Source organism: Pleurodeles waltl, chromosome 5 (genome assembly GCF_031143425.1).
Source record: "Pleurodeles waltl isolate 20211129_DDA chromosome 5, aPleWal1.hap1.20221129, whole genome shotgun sequence".
Classification (NCBI taxonomy): Eukaryota; Metazoa; Chordata; class Amphibia; order Caudata; family Salamandridae; genus Pleurodeles; species Pleurodeles waltl.
This window is the reverse complement of record NC_090444.1, coordinates 87,983,370-87,999,844: the sequence shown is the minus strand read 5'-3', so window position 1 is coordinate 87,999,844 and position 16,475 is coordinate 87,983,370. Positions and strand designations below refer to the sequence as shown.

Genomic DNA, 16,475 nt, shown 5'->3' with positions numbered 1-16,475 from the left:
ATGGAGGTGAGAGTAACCCCAGGGAACCGGGCTCTGCTTGATTTCCTGGTGATTGTCCTCCGTATGTGACATCTGGACCCTCTCTCCGGCTCCTATTACTCCAGTCTCTCCTTTCTAGTTTAATTTGTTTATTACCGTGCGTTTCCTCCTTCAGTACCTGGTCTGTGCCCTGATCTGGTCTGCCCTGCTGGTCTTTATTCCCCCTTCCTCTGTTGCTGCCCAGCACCTTTTTGTGTTTTTTCTTTACTAGGCAATCCCGTGATTTGTAGTAATCTTGCGCAGCGTTTAAATCCAGATCTGGATAGAGAGGGATTTTTAGTTAATCCATGGGCTGTATATTTGTACAATATATCGGTCTGTTCTTTGTAATGTGCCGTTTGTGTTATTCTTTGCTGGTTATATGGACATTTTATACAGTCTGTGTCTCCCTGTAAATGGGTCATGTGATACCTAACTACAACAGGTTAGGATCAAAGGATGAATTTCGCCACAAAAAAAATTCAGCATCCATGGCTGGGAACTTGTGTTGTCAGGAAGACCACAGTCTGTGCTGAAACCTGGGTAGGGGAAGCCCACCTTCAGATGGGGGCAAACTCTCCACTTACCACCTACCTAGAGGTTCCAGGCTACCATGAAGTAGAGCAGCTCTCCTCTATTCTGTGGCTAGTCCTAAATCTCTGATTTTAGAGTTCTTATAGAAGGTTTGCAGGTATATTCTCTCAGGCGCTCACCTTTACCTGATGTGAAATGCACTTGATACTTCCAGGTGTGTAGTTTATGAATGCACAGAGCAACAAGTAACCCTTTCAGCCACTGCCGGTAAACACTCCAGTAGCTCGGCAAAGGCGCTCCAGACAGGTCCGACTGAAATTAACAGTTTTCAGGCCATGCCAAGACTACAAGAAGCAGATACAAGCCACAGACTGGCACAAGGTATACCTGGGTCGCTTGGACTCTGGTCACAACTCTAAGTCATGCCACAACTATGCCCTCATACCCCCTAATGCGATTCTGGACCGGGAAGCTACTCTCTGTTGCAGATCATAAAAAGAGGCTGCAGTTGAGGCAAGGTTCAATTCCTGTTGCAGGTCTCTGGCCTACTTGCGGTCTTGGACATGAGGCCACTCTTGTGATGAAAAGTTTAGTCTCTGCTTAAAGTCTTCCAGTAATTCAAAGTCCAAGCTTAAGAAGGCAAAGTGGGAGTCCACTCTAACCCACCAGTTGAAGTCTAGAGAGATGTTGCAAGACGTCATGATATCACACTCAACCTGTGTGTTTTAAGACCAAATCAGCCCCACAATCGGCCCCAGTCTTCCCCACGTTTCTGGGGCTGTCTAAACAGTGGCCATTAAAGAGATCATGCTGCAAAATGATGGTGCAATTCCGGCTTCCTTTGTTGTGCTTTCGGGCCAGCCACAGGTGTCTCTAGTTAAACTTCAACCGGCGGGTCCATCTCAGACACAGTCTGCCCCCTCTCGACCCACTACCAGGCTGGTGATGCTGTGCAACTGAATACAACTTTGGCACCAATGTCATGCCCATTCCTTGCATACCAACACCTGTCTCCCACTCTTCCAGTGCCAGTCGATGATCCAGTCCTGATGCTGGTCTCTGACAGATATCGGTGCAATCCATGCCAGTGTGCTATAAAATCACAAATGTGCAGCCAGTGGTTACACAGCTGCTTTCCAGTCCCAGACTTTGCCTCATCAACAGTATTAGCAGAGGATTGATGCTGTTGTTTTTAATGATGTTCGGACCCAGTGCAGAAATCATCTGCCCTTTAAGTGGCGGATGGCGATGAGGATTGAGGCAGTTTGGGGGCCTCCTGATTATACTGAAAATGCAGTGTATGTAGGCTTATAAAAAGTCTGGGCTAGGCTCCTGAAAGACAGCTTGTCTTCCCACTTGGGCCATCAGTGAAGGAAAGTGCTTCTTATGTAGTGGTGGTTCGGAGGGCAGCAGAAATTATAGACCTGGAGTTACCCACTATTAGACATCAAGACATATGTTTAAACTGAGATCCTACAACTGGGGCCAGCTTAATTTGAGTGATTAGTTATGTGCCAGTCTGGCTCGTGGGCCAAGCCATGCCAGTCAGTTTGTCAGCCTGAGGCTAGGTGACCGTATGCCACAGAGCCTGATTGTTCAAGCTTTACCAAGTAAGGTCAAACCAGATTCCTTCCTGACTAATCCTCTGAATAGGGAATCTAAAAGACAATCCTTTTAGAAAGATAATGTTTTCTTCTGCAAGTCTAGCCCTTCGATCTATCCATACGGTTTGTCTTGTGGGTAGGTACACCCATACGTTATGGTGTATGGCCAGTGACAACTTGCTAGCTGTCCCAAAGGACCGCAGGGTGTCTTTACACCAAAGGATATTTGATGGGGTCAGTATCAGTGAAGTATGTGCTCAGAGGTGACCTGGGCACCATGGACTGCATCAGTAGAACTATTGACCCCAGCATCATGCCCGAATGAGATAAACCAGGTTTTCGGGAGAAATACAGGCTTCACTAACGGGCATGCCCTTTGATGGCTCTAGGATGTTTGGAGCAAAAGCTGATTCGATGTTGGAACGATTCAAGGACAGTTGCACCACAGCACGTTCTCAGGAGCTATTGACAGCAGCTAAATGATTTAGTTGCACCTTTAGGGCTTCTTAGAATCCTATGAATGTCATGTTTGAATGAGTAGCCTCATGCAGAGTTCCTTTGAAGGTAGTTGCTGCTGAGCTATCCTCCAGGAAAAACTACAGAGGTCCTGTGATAAATACACTTTCTGAAAAGAACAAATGCATGCTGCTTTAGAAGCATTGACCATGGGAAAGAGGAAACCTCAAATGAACAGACAGAAAAGTTGTCTTGATGATGAGCTTGAACGTACAGTTCAAGCTCATCATCAAGACAACTTTTCTGTCTCAGGCTCGAGCAAACAAAGAATTCTCGTTTCATTCTCCAGCTGTAAGAAGACTTATTAAATAAGCCGGTCTAGAAACAGCAGAGCAGTCACACACAGGTAAGAATAAATACAAACTTTCAAGTCGAAGATTAAGACAACACTCGCTGGTAGTCAACCGAGTTACTATCATCTGCAGAATTTCTCACAGCACAAGTTACCACCACCTGTGGATACTCTCAAAAATAGCTTATAAAGGGTAAAAGTACACAAAAACTCAATCGAAGAAAAAAATCTGCAATTTGCAAACACATTGTTTGCAGTTTTAGGAAATGTAACCACAATTCGTTTAGCAGATTGCACAAACCTACTTCTTGCTACATCTTGTGGACATTTCACATATGAATACTACACAGGAAGGAACTGAATCACGGCTGTGGAAGTAGAATTTGAGGACCGCGTGAATACAGTTTTGTGCTCATGATCACAGGGATGATGGGGACAAACTGGAAAATGGTACGCATGAATCCAGACATGAGGAACTCCGAAAACCGCCACCTCCGTGTGAACAGACCCAAAGCAGTTTTCCTTCAAGTAAGAGGAAAAGAGATAACTTCTATGGTGGACTTGGGCTTCTTGCACATAGTCGTGCCCTAGGAATTATTTAGAGGAACATGGCCAGGAGTTCAACCACTTCTCAAATGCATTACCCCGAAGGGTCATCATGGAGCTAACATTGACATTACAGGTATATGTGGGTAGAGATCATATTTGGTAATCGGGCAGTCAAAGGCAAAGAATAGATAGATCACTGTCTGGATATGTGAGACTGGGGTGAGCACGTCATTACGATTTAAACATAATCATAAATCCCAAGACTCCTGATCATATAATGGTGGCAAAAAAGAGAAGGACAGTAAGATTATAAGGTCCAGTGTAAGGCCTCCCTAGATACTAAGTCATATAAATAGAGTACACTGTTCCTGTAGAAACACGCACAGGTTCAAGAAGAGGCACTTCTTTTGTCAGGAGTAAGAGCCCTCACACACCCAGTGGGTGTCATGCTTCATCATAGGGCAACTCCTCGTTAGGCCAGCGCTGCAATGCCTAACGGGCCCCACACGGGGGCACTTTACCGTAGATCTTCTCAAATTGAAAATCTGTGCCGAGTAGAACCCGTAGAGCTACATTGAAGTCTACCCTCAAAAGAAAAGCTGGAGAAAAAGGACAGTTAAAGTTGTCTCTAAAGTCTCCAAACAACTGATTTAATTGGTGTGGAGGCTCTAGGTCAATATTAGAAACAAGGGGGAGAGGGAACGGAATAAGGTTCCACCACTCAACGACCAAAAAAGCCAAAACGGGGAAAATATCCTAAGGCTGGTAAACGGTCAAACATATAATGGTGGCACCTGATTCAGGAATTTAAGGTCTTATGAACTTTTAAAAGGTTGTTTCAAGATCAATTGGGTACGGTTGTGTAGGGCAGAGGTCTCCAACTGTTTCTGTAAGAAGCGCTAGATCTACGAATGTTATTAGTGTTGTAATAGTGGCCACATCACACAAGATTACATTAGTGGCCACCGTATGCAAACAGAACTCACCTCAGTACATCAGACATGGTTGCCAGCAGTAACGTATAAAAGGCTTTGTCAGTGTGGGATGTCTCTACATGGGTAACACATACCAGCCATAGCTGCCATGCCTCTGCCATCAAGGTAACACCGATTGTAAAACGTCTTCTACATGCCACATAATTTATTACTAAAATATCAGCTTTAAATATATTTTATAAATTCAGACATTTTTCTCCGCATATCAAGCTAACGAGTTCTGAAAATAAAACTTTTGTTTTTCTCAAATGTACACTCTAAATTTTGGTATATGTATAAAAGTTTAAACGAGTACAACCTTCTAGTTTAGTAGTCTGGGTTGCACACAGGAGAGCTGCTTAAAGGTACCTGGAGAGCTACCAGTAGCCCACAAGATACTTATCTGAGAAGCCTGGTGGAGAGTATTATTCTAAATAGTACTAAAGAAGAATCGAGTTCCCATTTAGCACAAAGTTAGAAAGATTCCAATTCTAGTTGTTCAGGACATCAAACTTTTGCTTCACGAGATGGTAAGAGATCGCGTAAATGAGCTGGTGGAGGCTTTTTCCTATGTTTCTGGCTATGAAGGCCACTAAGGACTTTTTGTTTTCTGTGGATTTGAGATATCTGAACCAAAACATCTTGACTATTTCCCTCTTCCCAGTATTAACAAAATGGTACTGATGTTGAAGGGTATGGGGTATTTTTCTAAGCTAGATCTAAAAAGAGCTCATCCGGTTTCAGGTGCGTGCAGACTCCAAGGCACTGAGCATTTATGACACTAGAAGGCATTTTTCAGGTTCCTAGGCGACCTTTTGGCTTAGTGTCTGCTTCGAGTCTGTTCCAGCGTTTATTGAATGGAATTATGAAGGATGTGCATAATGTTGTTTTCTTCCAAGACAATATTAGTCCCTTGAAGTCCTGTGGATCAGCATAATGTACTTTTTGGTGCAGTGTTATTGAAAATGGCTGAAACAGGGGTGACGCTGAGTAAAGAGAAGTTTAAGTTTCTGCAAGAAGTAGACAATCTTTCATATACCACATCAACGGATGGAGTCAAACCTAAAGCTGAGCTCATTAGTGCTATTGTGAATGCAAGTGCTCACTGTGATAAAGATCAATTGAGAAATTTTGTGTCTAATAGAATATTATTCGAAATTCATGGTGAATTTTGCTGAAAAAAGTGAGCATTGTTGCTGAGAAATGATGTGTGATTTTCGTGGCAAGAAGCTCATAAACAAGCATTTGAATCAATCAAAACTCACATAGCATTAGCAGGTATGGTCACACCACTTGACATAAATATACCATCTGTAATAATGGTGGATGCTAGTGCTTCAGGAATTGAGGCAGTTCTTTCACAAAGGCATAAAGACCTGGAGGCACAGACAAACGTTTAGCTTGATTTACCACCAGGCATCAAATCTTTACCTTTACAGTGCAATGTATTCCAGGATGGAGGAACTGTTTAGCAGACTGCTTACCCGATGGGAGTGAAACTGTTACTGAGTTTGGGCCAGAAGAAGTGGTAGCATGTACCAGTGATGCTCGTGGATGGTTGTATGATGGTTATCAAGACCGAGTGGGTTTTAAATGAAAAACCATGGAATAATGAAAAAAGTAATAAAGATGATTTGAGGCTGAGCACACAGAGACAACTTGTTACCAGTGTTGGGCCATGCTACAGGATTTTGTGAGAGTTGGGGGAAGAATGTAGCAACCGACTTTTGGTGAGGGAAAGTAGGTTTGCGCCTCCACATTGTGTAAGGAATAAATAGATTGCCTTGGCACACTAAGGTCACATGGGACAAACTATGATAAAAAGGACTTGAATATAGATTTTGGTGGCCAGTTACGGAGGCAGAAGGATCTAGAAGGGTGGCTAATTGCACTCTATGTAAAGAGGATATAAAAAGGCTAAAGGTAGATATAGGTATGAGTATACAGCACATTGAGGTTCCTGGTGCATCATTAGTAAAGATGTGTCTGGGCTTTATTGGTCCTTTTTAATATGCTACCAGAGGCCCAACAGTTTGCATTTCCTATTCTGGACGGAAGCGGTTTTCATGGCGGCGATTAACAACTAGCACCATAAGAGTCTTGAAGGAGATTTTTGTAAGGAAGGAGTACCTCAGTATATGCAATAAATCCAGCAAAGTCATCCTTGCACAACTTTTATTGACAGAGCGAGGTCTGAGAGCCGGTAAGGTCAAGTGAGCTTTTCATCGACTGCACAGTGGAACATTGTGTGGATCATCAGCTCTTTTTGGGTTACTTAGGGGCAGAGAAAGGGATGACTGTTTAAAAGAGGGCATTGTCTACATGGATAGTCTTCTGCATTCAAATCAGCTGACCAGGAAAGAGCCTCCTTAGGGTTTGGGGGTGTATTCCACCAGCACCAAAACAGCTATGACTGTCTTGGTGTGAGGGGTGCCTGTTCTAGCCAAGTTGCATCTTGGATGTTAGTGAATATGTTTGCGGAACCCTACTGCCTTGAAGGCCAGGTCTGGTGTGAGGGGCACCTCATCTGTGTTGTCCTGCAGAACGTCTTGGTCTGAGTTGCCCCCACACCCTTCACCTTTGGAAGGTTGTGCTATGGTATCTATTTTAAGGTAAGGAATATGCAGGCATAACTAGATGTTCAGAAGGACAAGTTGCTTATCTTCAGTAACCCTCTTTCTGGTGGATACTCAGACTAAGTGCAGATTCCCCACTGCACTCCTATCTCCTTGTTTTGGGGATTCACCTTTTTACTGTGTGAAAAGGTACCAAGTTAGGGATCAGCACACTGTCTCTGACAACGCTGCCTCTGAGAGCACAGATGTAGGAAGAAAAAACAGAAACTGACTTCAGTGCAAAGGGGTGGCGCTTATGTGTGTCTGCTGTTTGTCACTTCCGGAGCCATATGGGGCCACCTACTAGCACTTGTGAACGTTGATAGAAGTTTTTATTCCAGCTCCATTCTGGTGTTTGGTAATATTCTGAATGTGAGGAATCTGGAGGTTGGATAACAAAATCCACCAGAAAAAGTGTTACTGAAGAAAAGTAACATTTTTTTTTTTTTTGGTTTACCCCTTAGCACTCTGAGCTAGGCTCTGGGTCAGACAGTTTCAGGCCTAGAACTCAGTCACCCCTGAGGTAGGACCAAGGCAGCCCCATGGGCAGGGTGCAATGTATTTAAAATTTAGGACATGTACCGGTGTCCTGATTGTAAAAAACACATTTAGTAGTATTTCACTATTGCAAGACATGTCTCTCCCAAAGGGTAACGTGGGGATTGCCTTGAAATATATTGTATGTGTAATTTCCCTTTGGGAGCAGATAGACATATGAAGTCTGGGGTCTGTGAACTCACAATTTGAAAATACATCTTTTGGTGAAGTTGTTTTTTGAATTGTAATTTTGAAAATGCCACTTTTAGAAAATGGGTATTTTCTTGCCCACTTTCTGTGCCTCTTCCTGTCTGTGGAATACACGTCTGGGTCAGGATGACAGTTGGGCTGTTTGTGAATTCTCTCTAGATAGTCACACAAAGGGAGCTGAGGTGTGCCCTGCATATCCTGATGGGTCTTCCTGGGCTAGAGTGGTGGGAGGAGCTGACACTTGCACCTGACTAGGGTTGTGCCTGTCCTTACACAGAGCAGTCTCCAACCCTCTGGAGTGTTTCTGGGGCCACAACAGGGAAAGCAGGGTTTTGTGCACTACAAATACTTCTCTTTGAAGTTTGCCTACTTCAAAGACAGAAATGGGTACAAGTACCAGACCTCTTACACCTCAAAGTTAGAGCACTTCTGGACTGAGGACATTCTGCCAGGAAGAAGAGCTGGATGCTGTAAGAGTGTCTGACACTCTGCCTGTTGCTCTTTCGTGCTGCCCTGCTGCTTGAATAGAGATTCTAGGGTATGTGTTTGGAAGACTACTTGAATATTATGTCATATGCATTACCTTGATTGCTCACAAGTCATACTGTTACTGCACTACCCTTCTCTTCCTTTCCTTAGTGTTTCCTTCGAATATAGTTTTTAATAAAAACGATACCATACTCACTTGCCACCAGGCTACTCAGCATATGGGCGCATGTCCGTTTGCCATGCAGGAGACATTCCCGTCCCAACAGTGAATGAACATGTGCAGAAGTCAAAAAATATTTAGGTCTCAACCATTTTAAGACCCAAACATCTATAGAAAGCAATGACATTTCTTGCAAAAGTTAAAGTTAAGACAAAAGTGCATATTGCACAAAATCTAAAACAAAAAAACCCCCCAAGAAGTTCACATGTGCTGTTTGAAAATGTTTTAAGAGTACATGGGGATCACAGTCCCTCTCCCTAAACGAAGTGACTCTTTAAACCATGTTTGCGTTTGTTAGCCTTTAACAAACACCAGAAATATAATGAAAGCACCAAATACAGATAGCTCTATCTTTAAGATGGTAAAACCTGATTCTAACCCAGTGCAACCAATTGTCTGAGTTCTTTGTCAGTTGTCCTGGAATTGAGCAAGATAGACTTCTACCCTGGTTGAGGGTTATGGTTTCTGGTTCTTTAAAAATTGGGGATTTGCCATCTCCAGGGCAGTAACCTAGTCCAGAGACATGAATCTGTGAATTAAAATAGGGCAACTGTAGTCTTATCTGCAGGGACATTTGGTATGTGAGACCATACACACTAGAACTTCTCGGGACCTCATCAAGTGATCTGGATCAAGCGAGCATGAAGGCAAACCTAGTTCACAGCTCCATTCCTCAGCAGTGTCAGTGTAGGTCGGTGTGATCAAGGGCCTTCTACAAGCTGGAATGGGCCGTACGCTTGTGTTTGTCATACTTGGCAGATAGGCCCCAGTCCACTGCAGGACAGTGTCTGCTCATATTAAAAGTTTGAAATTCCAGGCAGTCAGGTTAGTGCAGAGTTGGGAAAGACAGGCCTTACCTGACTCCGTACTGCTTACTGTGGGGCAGGCGACTATCTGACACCAGACAGGTACAATAGCCAGTGGCTTGCTCTGTTGGGAATCCATGTTTGTACCTGTTCTTGTTGCTCGGTAGGCAGTAGTCCTCCTCTGTATTGCTCTCCATGCTTCATGTAAAAAGAGATTTGCAATCATCCGAGGGTAACAGTAATCACAATGGCGATTGCAGTAATAGCAATAAGGGTATTTATAACAATAGCTTTTACCTAGTGTTTCATCTACACTGTTGGCACCATTCATGTATATTACTGCATAACCTATGCATATAATGTTCTACAGTAGGAACATATTTTAGGCTTGAGTGAGCCTCTTCTGCCCCGGATCACTAAACTTAATATACATGGTGGGGCTAATAGACCTCACCACTGGTTGGAGCTATAGCATATCAAAATGGTGTACTGCTTCCACCAAAAGGAACCTGGTCACAGATGGCTACCCATGGACTGCATTATAAGGCATAGTAATGGTGTCCCTAAGTGGCATCAGCCTCTCAGTTTTAGAAGGAGTTCCTTTGATTTAGAGCCCCTCAGATAACCCCTTCAGCCTTAGCCAGAAAAGAGATCAATGCAGAGAACCTCTAGGACAACATTTAAATAGGAAGGGCTGAGTCTCCTTCAAAAGACTGTGGAGAATTGCATTGTTATAGGGCTGCACAGGCATGAGTTAAAGCCTAAATAGAATGTGAAATTTCTTAAATAGTGCAAATGTGTAAGAATGGTGTGGATATTGGATAAAGGGCATTGAGTTACCCAGTTATGAAAGAGAAATTATATAATTTGGATTGTGGAAATAACTTACACTGTGTTGTAACATGATACAAAGTTAGAAATAAGTATAAATAGGTTAGACACAAATTAAAACACGTGGGGAATCTTTACTGTAATGAGTCAATCCATGCTTCTAGATGGAAGAGGAGTTGTACTACTGCTGCAGCTATAACTCCTGTGCTATAACTTGCACACCTGCCATGCGCATCAATGATGCTGTTTCAGCTTTTGCGGTGAAGTTATCAGTGATGTCATATAACATGCCGTGAGTGATGTAATATGGGAGGTAATTAGTAGTATGGGGTGTAGGAAGTTGGCTCTGTATGTGCTATTTCAAAGTAAGGAATAGCATGCACAGAGTCCAAGGGTTCCCCTTAGAGGTAAAATAGTGGTAAAAATAGATAATACTAATGCTCTATTTTGTGGTAGTGTGGTCGAGCAGTAGGCTTATCCAAGGAGTAGTGTTAAGCATTTGTTGTACATACACATAGACAATAAATGAGGTACACACACTCAGAGACAAATCCAGCCAATAGGTTTTTATATAGAAAAATATGTTTTCTTAGTTTATTTTAAGAACCACAGGTTCAAATTCTACATGTAATATCTCATTCGAAAGGTATTGCAGGTAAGTACTTTAGGAACTTCAAATCATCAAAATTGCATGTATACTTTTCAAGTTATTGACAAATAGCTGTTTTAAAAGTGGACACTTAGTGCAATTTTCACAGTTCCTAGGGGAGGTAAGTATTTGTTAGGTTAACCAGGTAAGTAAGACACTTACAGGGCTTAGTTCTTGGTCCAAGGTAGCCCACCGTTGGGGGTTCAGGGCAACCCCAAAGTCACCACACCAGCAGCTCAGGGCCGGTCAGGTGCAGAGTTCAAAGTGGTGCCCAAAACGCATAGGCTAGAATGGAGAGAAGGGGGTGCCCCGGTTCCGGTCTGCTTGCAGGTAAGTACCCGCGTCTTCGGAGGGCAGACCAGGGGGGTTTTGTAGGGCACCGGGGGGGACACAAGTCCACACAGAAATTTCACCCTCAGCAGCGCGGGGGCGGCCGGGTGCAGTGTAGAAACAAGCGTCGGGTTTTCAATGTTAGTCTATGAGAGATCTCGGGATCTCTTCAGCGCTGCAGGCAGGCAAGGGGGGGATTCCTCGGGGAAACCTCCACTTGGGTAAGGGAGAGGGACTCCTGGGGGTCACTTCTCCAGTGAAAGTCCGGTCCTTCAGGTCCTGGGGGCTGCGGGTGCAGGGTCTCTCCCAGGCGTCGGGACTTTGGGTTCAAAGAGTCGCGGTCAGGGGAAGCCTCGGGATTCCCTCTGCAGGCGGCGCTGTGGGGGCTCAGGGGGGACAGGTTTTGGTACTCACAGTATCCGAGTAGTCCTGGGGTCCCTCCTGAGGTGTCGGATCTCCACCAGCCGAGTCGGGGTCGCCGGGTGCAGTGTTGCAAGTCTCACGCTTCTTGCGGGGAGCTTGCAGGGTTCTTTAAAGCTGCTGGAAACAAAGTTGCAGCTTTTCTTGGAGCAGGTCCGCTGTCCTCGGGAGTTTCTTGTCTTTTCGAAGCAGGGGCAGTCCTCAGAGGATGTCGAGGTCGCTGGTCCCTTTGGAAGGCGTCGCTGGAGCAGGATCTTTGGAAGGCAGGAGACAGGCCGGTGAGTTTCTGGAGCCAAGGCAGTTGTCGTCTTCTGGTCTTCCGCTGCAGGGGTTTTCAGCTGGGCAGTCCTTCTTCTTGTAGTTACAGGAATCTAATTTTCTAGGGTTCAGGGTAGCCCTTAAATACTAAATTTAAGGGCGTGTTTAGGTCTGGGGGGTTAGTAGCCAATGGCTACTAGCCCTGAGGGTGGGTACACCCTCTTTGTGCCTCCTCCCAAGGGGAGGGGGTCACAATCCTAACCCTATTGGGGGAATCCTCCATCTGCAAGATGGAGGATTTCTAAAAGTTAGAGTCACTTCAGCTCAGGACACCTTAGGGGCTGTCCTGACTGGCCAGTGACTCCTCCTTGTTTTTCTCATTATTTTCTCCGGCCTTGCCGCCAAAAGTGGGGCCTGGCCGGAGGGGGCGGGCAACTCCACTAGCTGGAGTGTCCTGCTGGGTTTGCACAAAGGAGGTGAGCCTTTGAGGCTCACCGCCAGGTGTGACAATTCCTGCCTGGGAGAGGTGTTAGCATCTCCACCCAGTGCAGGCTTTGTTACTGGCCTCAGAGTGACAAAGGCACTCTCCCCATGGGGCCAGCAACATGTCTCGGTTTGTGGCAGGCTGCTAAAACTAGTCAGCCTACACAGATAGTCGGTTAAGTTTCAGGGGGCACCTCTAAGGTGCCCTCTGTGGTGTATTTCTCAATAAAATGTACACTGGCATCAGTGTGCATTTATTGTGCTGAGAAGTTTGATACCAAACTTCCCAGTTTTCAGTGTAGCCATTATGGTGCTGTGGAGTTCGTGTTTGACAGACTCCCAGACCATATGCTCTTATGGCTACCCTGCACTTACAATGTCTAAGGTTTTGTTTAGACACTGTAGGGGTACCATGCTCATGCACTGGTACCCTCACCTATGGTATAGTGCACCCTGCCTTAGGGCTGTAAGGCCTGCTAGAGGGGTGTCTTACCTATACTGCATAGGCAGTGAGAGGCTGGCATGGCACCCTGAGGGGAGTGCCATGTCGACTTACTCGTTTTGTCCTCACTAGCACACACAAGCTGGCAAGCAGTGTGTCTGTGCTGAGTGAGAGGTCTCCAGGGTGGCATAAGACATGCTGCAGCCCTTAGAGACCTTCCTTGGCATCAGGGCCCTTGGTACTAGAAGTACCAGTTACAAGGGACTTATCTGGATGCCAGGGTCTGCCAATTGTGGATACAAAAGTACAGGTTAGGGAAAGAACACTGGTGCTGGGGCCTGGTTAGCAGGCCTCAGCACACTTTCAATTGTAAACATAGCATCAGCAAAGGCAAAAAGTCAGGGGGCAACCATGCCAAGGAGGCATTTCCTTACATGGGGCGCGAGGCCCTGCACCTCAACTCTTGCAGGCACCTGAAGGCTGTGCGTCGCGTGTGGTTGGGCGCCTATCCCACGCGCCGCTCACGCAGCCATATAAAGGGTGTAGAGCAGAGTGTCAATAATGAGGTGCAGGAAATCACTGCTGTGCCTAGGAAGCCAAGGCTGTACTGGAATGGGAGAGGAAAAGACTGCTGACGTCAGAAGGTGTAAGAACCATGAACCAAGTGAGATGCGGTACAATGACTGAGGAAGACGGGACGTTGGGTGTCCATGCCCCAGTGAATCTGTAAGGCACAGGAACAACGCATCAAACTGGTACCACCTCCAAGACGTGCTCTCATCAGGGCTTAAGGAAGGAAAGGACCTCGTGGACCAGAATGTAGCAGTGTGGCCTTTGGAAAACGAGGAAGGGAGAGAGAGAAGTGGAGCAAGGTTTGCAGTGTGCTAAGAAGTGTTCAGTGGTAAACAGATTAAATGCAGAGGCCCTTAGTGTTCTCATGAGCTCCGCCTTGAGGCAGGTCAGCAGAACCCAGACAGTTTTGCGGGCAGTCTATGTAAGTGAGTATGGAAAATGCAGCGACATGTTTTCTGTTCATTGTTTTTCCTTAAGTAATAAATAGTTTTCCTATAGAAAAAGCTGCTCAACTATGTCTCCATCACTATGGCGATGTATTCTTCGTTTCCCTCTCTTGCAAAGAAATTTGTGTTTTACAGCCAGTCTGTAATTCAAGCTCTTGTCCCCTGTTCTTCTTCCTGCTTGTCTTTGCTGTGTGATCCTGAGTTTTGACATTTTAAGCACAGATATCTTCAGCAAGCACACAACCCAGGAGCTCTCTGTTTTCTCAAATCTTTGCAAGAGTGTTCCCGCTTTAAAAATAAAAAAATAATAAAAAAAAAAAAGCATTCAGGTATACACTTAAACATATATTGACTTCTGAGTTCGTGTTCAAATAATTATAAGGTATTCATGAGTAATGTAAAGTGCTTTGACTGAGAACCTTTAATCTTGAGCATTCAAAGTACCTGACCACCAGTGGTGACTGTGTGTGAGGATCTGACTCATGGTGTTGCTTGGGGGCCTGTTGTTAGGAGTTTTGAAGTCTCTACCGTTCGACAATGCCTCTCATGATTTTTCGTACCTCTTCTCTCCTCTTCCCTCGCTCCAGGGTGGACTGAAAGCTGTTATATGGACCGATGTCTTCCAAACCTTCATAATGTTCGCAGGACAGCTGGCTGTCATCATCGTTGGGACCATTAAGGTCGGTGGGATGGGCGAGGTCTGGCGAATCGCTACAGAAAGTGGAAAGATCGCAGGTATAAAGTAAGTATTGGTCACGGAGTGTGGTTGGCACTGATTCTTTTTATTTTTTTTGTCTGAGCGGGATCGACAAACTGTTCAATTTCCAAATGTACCCATATGGTCACCCAGACACTCATGTGTCACTAAAGCAGGAAACATTGCTCCTTGGTTTAATTGTTTTAAACCATTACTCTTAAACAGTTGCAAGTCTTACAATTGCTAAGTTAGCCATATCCTCTCAGCATATGTGAATTACAGAGTAACAGAAACATAGTCCTAATTGTTGCCTTTACTTTCTTTGGACAGCTTGAACCCAGATCCATTTGAACGTCATTCCTTCTGGGCTCTTGCTATTGGTGGCGTCTTCATGATGTTGTCCCTGTATGGGGTAAATCAAGCTCAGGTCCAGCGATACCTCAGCTCCAAAACGGAAAAGGAAGCCATCATGTAAGTTTTGGAAACACTCCCTAATCTCAGTTATTTGCTAGTATTTTGCCTTAATTTAGCAAGAGTGATTGTGCGTCAGTTACTTGCATAAGTTTAGGGATATTTTGCTTGTCTACATTGCTGCCCCCATTTTTCTTGGTTCTTTTGGTTGTGAATGTCTTGTGCAAGGGAATGCTCTCAGTTTTGGGGCCTAGCATTAGTCAAGACGTCTTGATTTTACTAAAATTATATGTATAATATACTTACTTAAAGGGCCTTTGAGCCACAAGGAACACACCCAAGCACAAAGTTGTTTCCTTTAGTGCCAGGGACTCCTATGGCAATGTGTGCTTTTTTGAGACCAAATAATATCTTTGCGTATCGTCAATGTTTTTCCTTTTTTTTTCTTTTTTCTTTATGAGGCCCAGACAGCTTTCCCAACAATAAAGCTTTGCAAAAACCATGAGAGAATAAAACAGTAATTGCCAGAGGAAAAAAAGCTGATGGCCTGTGCCAGATCTATTGGCTTTGCCAGAGCTTGTTTAATGTTTATATCTCATTACTGTGCTGTGGATTCACTGCACCACAACTGATCTCAGATTCTCTTTACGTTTTTTTCATTTAATGCCCCCAAGGGTGCAATGCCTGATATTACATATATAGTCAGTCTTCAGAAATGGCGTGTTGTACTACTCCTGCATAAATTATAGTAACCTGTTATAGCTGTTCAGGCAGGGAATTCCAAAGGTTACCTGCTTGATCAGTCAATACTTTAGCAGTAATCTTACTCCTGCTCTAGTACTTCCAGTAAGTTGAAGAGCCTTTAGACGTCTTCTCCCGGATTTGAGGTATTGGGGTGGTTGATAGACATTTAGCCTTTGTTTCAGGTCTCCCGGCATCCTGCCATGTACCATCTTTACCGCAATGTAAGTGTCCGAAAGTTAGCCTTGTTCTCCATTAGCAGCCAGTTCTTATGTCTCACAGTTAAGGGAAGATGGTTTCTTCTAGGGATGTTGATATCCTCCCTCGCTGCCCTTTTATTTGTGTTTCTTCTGCCCAGAACTGCACTGCATTCATATATTTTTACTCCAATGATTGTCACAATTGTGCCCCTATGGCTCATTCCTGTATAGCAATAGTCGATTTGGAATCCAGGCTGCAAATTCTGCCACCATCGGGCAAAAATAGTTCCTGTTTAGGCAAATACTTTTGTCTAAGACATTCAAGTCTACCCTTAGTAGTGCAGGGCCAAGATTCAAGGTCGCTTCAAAGAATGTGCATTAAGGCATAACAGTCCCAGCACAATGCTTGCACCAAGAAACCATTTAGTAAAGCACCTGGACTAATTTAGTGATTAAAGTGTGGCCAAAACAACAAAAGTTGGATCATTCATTAGAAAGTAATAGCTTCTTAAAGAGACAGGTGTATTCTACATGGGCAGCTGATGAAAGTTCCTACTCAGTACTCACAAGTGGCCACTAGAGGTTTCTTCTCCCTCCAGCTCCCCAACACAACTGCCTCTAGCATTCCGT

The 16,475-nt window shown here is 44.5% G+C and overlaps 1 protein-coding gene across 4 annotated transcripts in view; it reads left to right on the top strand.

Annotated features, from left to right (window-relative positions):
* SLC5A6 (solute carrier family 5 member 6) overlaps positions 1-16,475 on the top strand; it is a 177,662-nt gene that overhangs the window by 105,344 nt on the left and 55,843 nt on the right. For all 4 annotated transcript variants that reach the window (XM_069233662.1, XM_069233664.1, XM_069233663.1 and 1 more), the window contains exons 6-7: positions 14,384-14,538; positions 14,824-14,964. In XM_069233662.1, the coding sequence (XP_069089763.1) occupies positions 14,384-14,538; positions 14,824-14,964 (296 nt within the window). The remainder of the gene's footprint in view (positions 1-14,383; positions 14,539-14,823; positions 14,965-16,475) is intronic.